Raw genomic sequence first — 2,888 nt, 5'->3', positions numbered from 1 at the left:
GTGGCAGCAGCTTAAGATGAAATATAAAAACATTGTTCAAACAGGTCAGACCTCGGCATTATCTCATGGAGGTACTTCATGTTGATCATGTTTTACATTGTAAAGTAGCCTAAACATTAAGTGGCTGTTTGACTGTGCAGTTGTTTTATCCACACATAGCCTAAATGTCTGCATCCATATCATGTCCTGTTAAATAATTAAGCCTATTTAAACTAACATAGACTTCTGCCCAGCCAACAGAAAGAAAGCAGATGCCCGTAAAACGGGTGGTGGCCCAGCACCGCCACCTCTAACAGAGGCAGAGGAGCTGGCCCTAAGCCAGAATTTGGGAAGGCCAGTGGCTCAGGGAATCCCTGGAGGGAGCTCATCTTCTGAGACCACCCCCCAAGACACAAGTGCTTTCATAAAATGTAATATGCCAGTGTGTGTGTGTGTGTGTTCTTGTACTTGCTACATTGTGAGAACCATTTTCTGCATTTAACTGTCAAAGTGAGGACATTTTTACAAAGTGAGGACATTTTGGCTGGTCCTCACTTTGAAACAGTCATGTTTGAGGGTGAAGACTTGTTTTTAGAAAACAGGTATGAATTGAGGTTTGGTTAGGGTTAGGGTAAGGATTAGGGTTAGGCAATCAGTTGTGATGGTTAAGGTTAGGGTAAGGCTCTAGGAAATGCATTACGCCTATGGATGTCCTCACTAAGATCGAAGTACAAACATGTGTGTGTGTGTGTGTGTGTGTGTGTGTGTGTGTGTGTGTGTGTGTGTGTGTGTGTATGTATTTTTAAAACATATTCAAACAAATATTTATTTTTCTTTTGTCAATTTCATTTGGCCCAACAGATTCTGATGGTGCTATCTGCCTGGTGGAGCCTCTTCATGCCACAACAGACCTTGTAACTGTAAGTAGGCAACACTCCAAAGATTTATCCAAATGGTAGTTTAAATGTACTGAAACATGTCACTGATCGAGGATAAAGAGGATGAAACTGTGTCTGCTGCCTTTACAGAGGGGGATCCAGAAAAGCATACAGAGGTATGTTACTGATAGTTCTCTTCCCGTTCACATTTCTGAACATTCTGGTGGAATATAGAGTGTGACATTTAGCCTACACTGAAGTATTGTACATTCTCATCCTTTTTAACAGAGCATGGCTGGACAGCAGCAGGATGGTCCCTCAGCTTCCACTGCACAGACTGACACAGTGAGATGGATGTTCAGGAAACACCAGAGCTTCATTCTGTGGAATTCATGTGCAACTGTATAATTTAATGTCCTCTATGCATTCCCAGTTATCAGTAAAAGAAATATACAAAATCCACTTACTGAGAAAAATAAAAAAAAACAGATAAAGAAATGCAGTACTTGGACCGCCAGATTAAGAAGGCAGATCTGGAAATAGAACTACTGGAGCACAAGTTAGAGGTGGGTGATGGTCACAGGTGAATTATGTTAACTATTGGAACACAAACTAAACTAGCTCTTTTATTTGTAGGAAATAAAGAAGACCAAATGAAATGTGTATCATGTGTTTATTTCCTGTGGTGGTGATGATCGTGGCTTAAACTCCAAAGTGGTGATTGCAAATGTTGTCTCTGATTGCTCTGCCGTCTTGCATAGCTGGCAGGTGGATGGGCTCATCATCTGGGTCTTCAGTTTGTAGGGCAGGGTGTTGCTCTCCTCTAATAATAGCAATATTATGAAGAACAACACATACCACTATAATATCACAGGCCCTCTCAGGGGTCACCCTGAGGTGACGTAGGCACTGGAAACGGGCTTTCAGCAGGCCTATGGTCATCTCCACCCGGGCTCTGGTCCTGCAGTGAGCCCGGTTGAAGTTCTGTTGGGGGCCTGGTTCAGGGTCAGGGTATGAGGTCATCAGCCTGGGTTGGCATGGTAACCCCTGTCACCCAGCAGAAGGCCATCAAACTCTCCTGTAATGTATAGTGGATACATCAGAGCATATTAAAGGAGGGAGACAAGAGAATTCTTTTGTGAAAATCTTTAGGCTGCTTACCACACTGCAGTCTGTTGCTCAGGTTAGACTCTCGAAAAATCCTGGAGTTGTGAACCGAGCCAGGCCACTTGGCCTCCACATTGGTAATGATGCATGAAGTATCACATATGATCTGGACAGTGCAGAGAATGACAGATGTTGAACTATGATGCAGTCTTTAACATTTAGAAACAGTAGTCAGTCTACCTGTAGCCTGAATGCACATTTATGCTGTGAATGGACTTCCTGTTCACATAGTCGCCTTCATTCTGTGATGGAGCTGTGATGGGGATATGGGTGCCATCAATGCATCCAATAACACTGGGAAATCCTAAAAGAAATGAAAATGACTAATCCCAGTCAGAGGCTGCAACACCATGTCATTAACAGAATATGATTTAAAATGAATTTAACAGATCTCTACATCATTCACCTGCAATCCTGTGAAACTCCACCTTGATGGCTCTCAGAGGTTTGTGCCCAGGGAAAACGACAAAGATCGGGAGAAATTGTTTCAGGGCCAGGCACACTTTTCTGACCGCCCTGCAAACAATGGCCTTACTGTAATGCTCTGCATCTCCGATGTTGTATAAAAAACTCCCATTCGCAAAGAACCGCAGCACAACACACAATATCTGCTGGGATGTTAGAGCGCGACTGCGGTTGGTAACGTTCCGAATGTAAGGACGGATTAGGTGGTGGATATAGGTTATAGATTGTGAGGTGAAACGGTACCGCTCAAAAAGATAACTGTCTGGAAAGGCCAAACAATCTATGCGCGGTCTGAAAACAATCTCCCGACGCAAATTCAATTCTACGCGCAGCAATGCTGCTTCTTCGTCAACTGGATCGTTAATAAATGGACATGCCATTGTAACACACGGCAGAACT

The 2,888-nt window shown here is 43.4% G+C and overlaps 1 protein-coding gene across 1 annotated transcript; it reads right to left on the bottom strand.

The window, feature by feature from the left end:
• Positions 1–1,685: 1,685 nt before the first annotated feature.
• Positions 1,686–2,869, bottom strand: LOC127532950 (putative nuclease HARBI1; the record flags this gene model as incomplete). Its single annotated transcript, XM_051944853.1, is given in 5 exon segments — positions 1,686–1,903; positions 1,906–1,935; positions 2,019–2,137; positions 2,223–2,328; positions 2,431–2,869. Coding segments are annotated over 5 exon segments (912 nt in total), but the record flags the coding sequence as incomplete, so codon positions are not given.
• Between the last annotated feature and the right edge of the window lie 19 nt (positions 2,870–2,888).

The sequence above is a fragment of the Acanthochromis polyacanthus genome, chromosome 1 (genome assembly GCF_021347895.1).
Source record: "Acanthochromis polyacanthus isolate Apoly-LR-REF ecotype Palm Island chromosome 1, KAUST_Apoly_ChrSc, whole genome shotgun sequence".
Taxonomy (NCBI): domain Eukaryota; kingdom Metazoa; phylum Chordata; class Actinopteri; family Pomacentridae; genus Acanthochromis; species Acanthochromis polyacanthus.
This window is presented reverse-complemented; position numbering and strand designations above follow the sequence as displayed.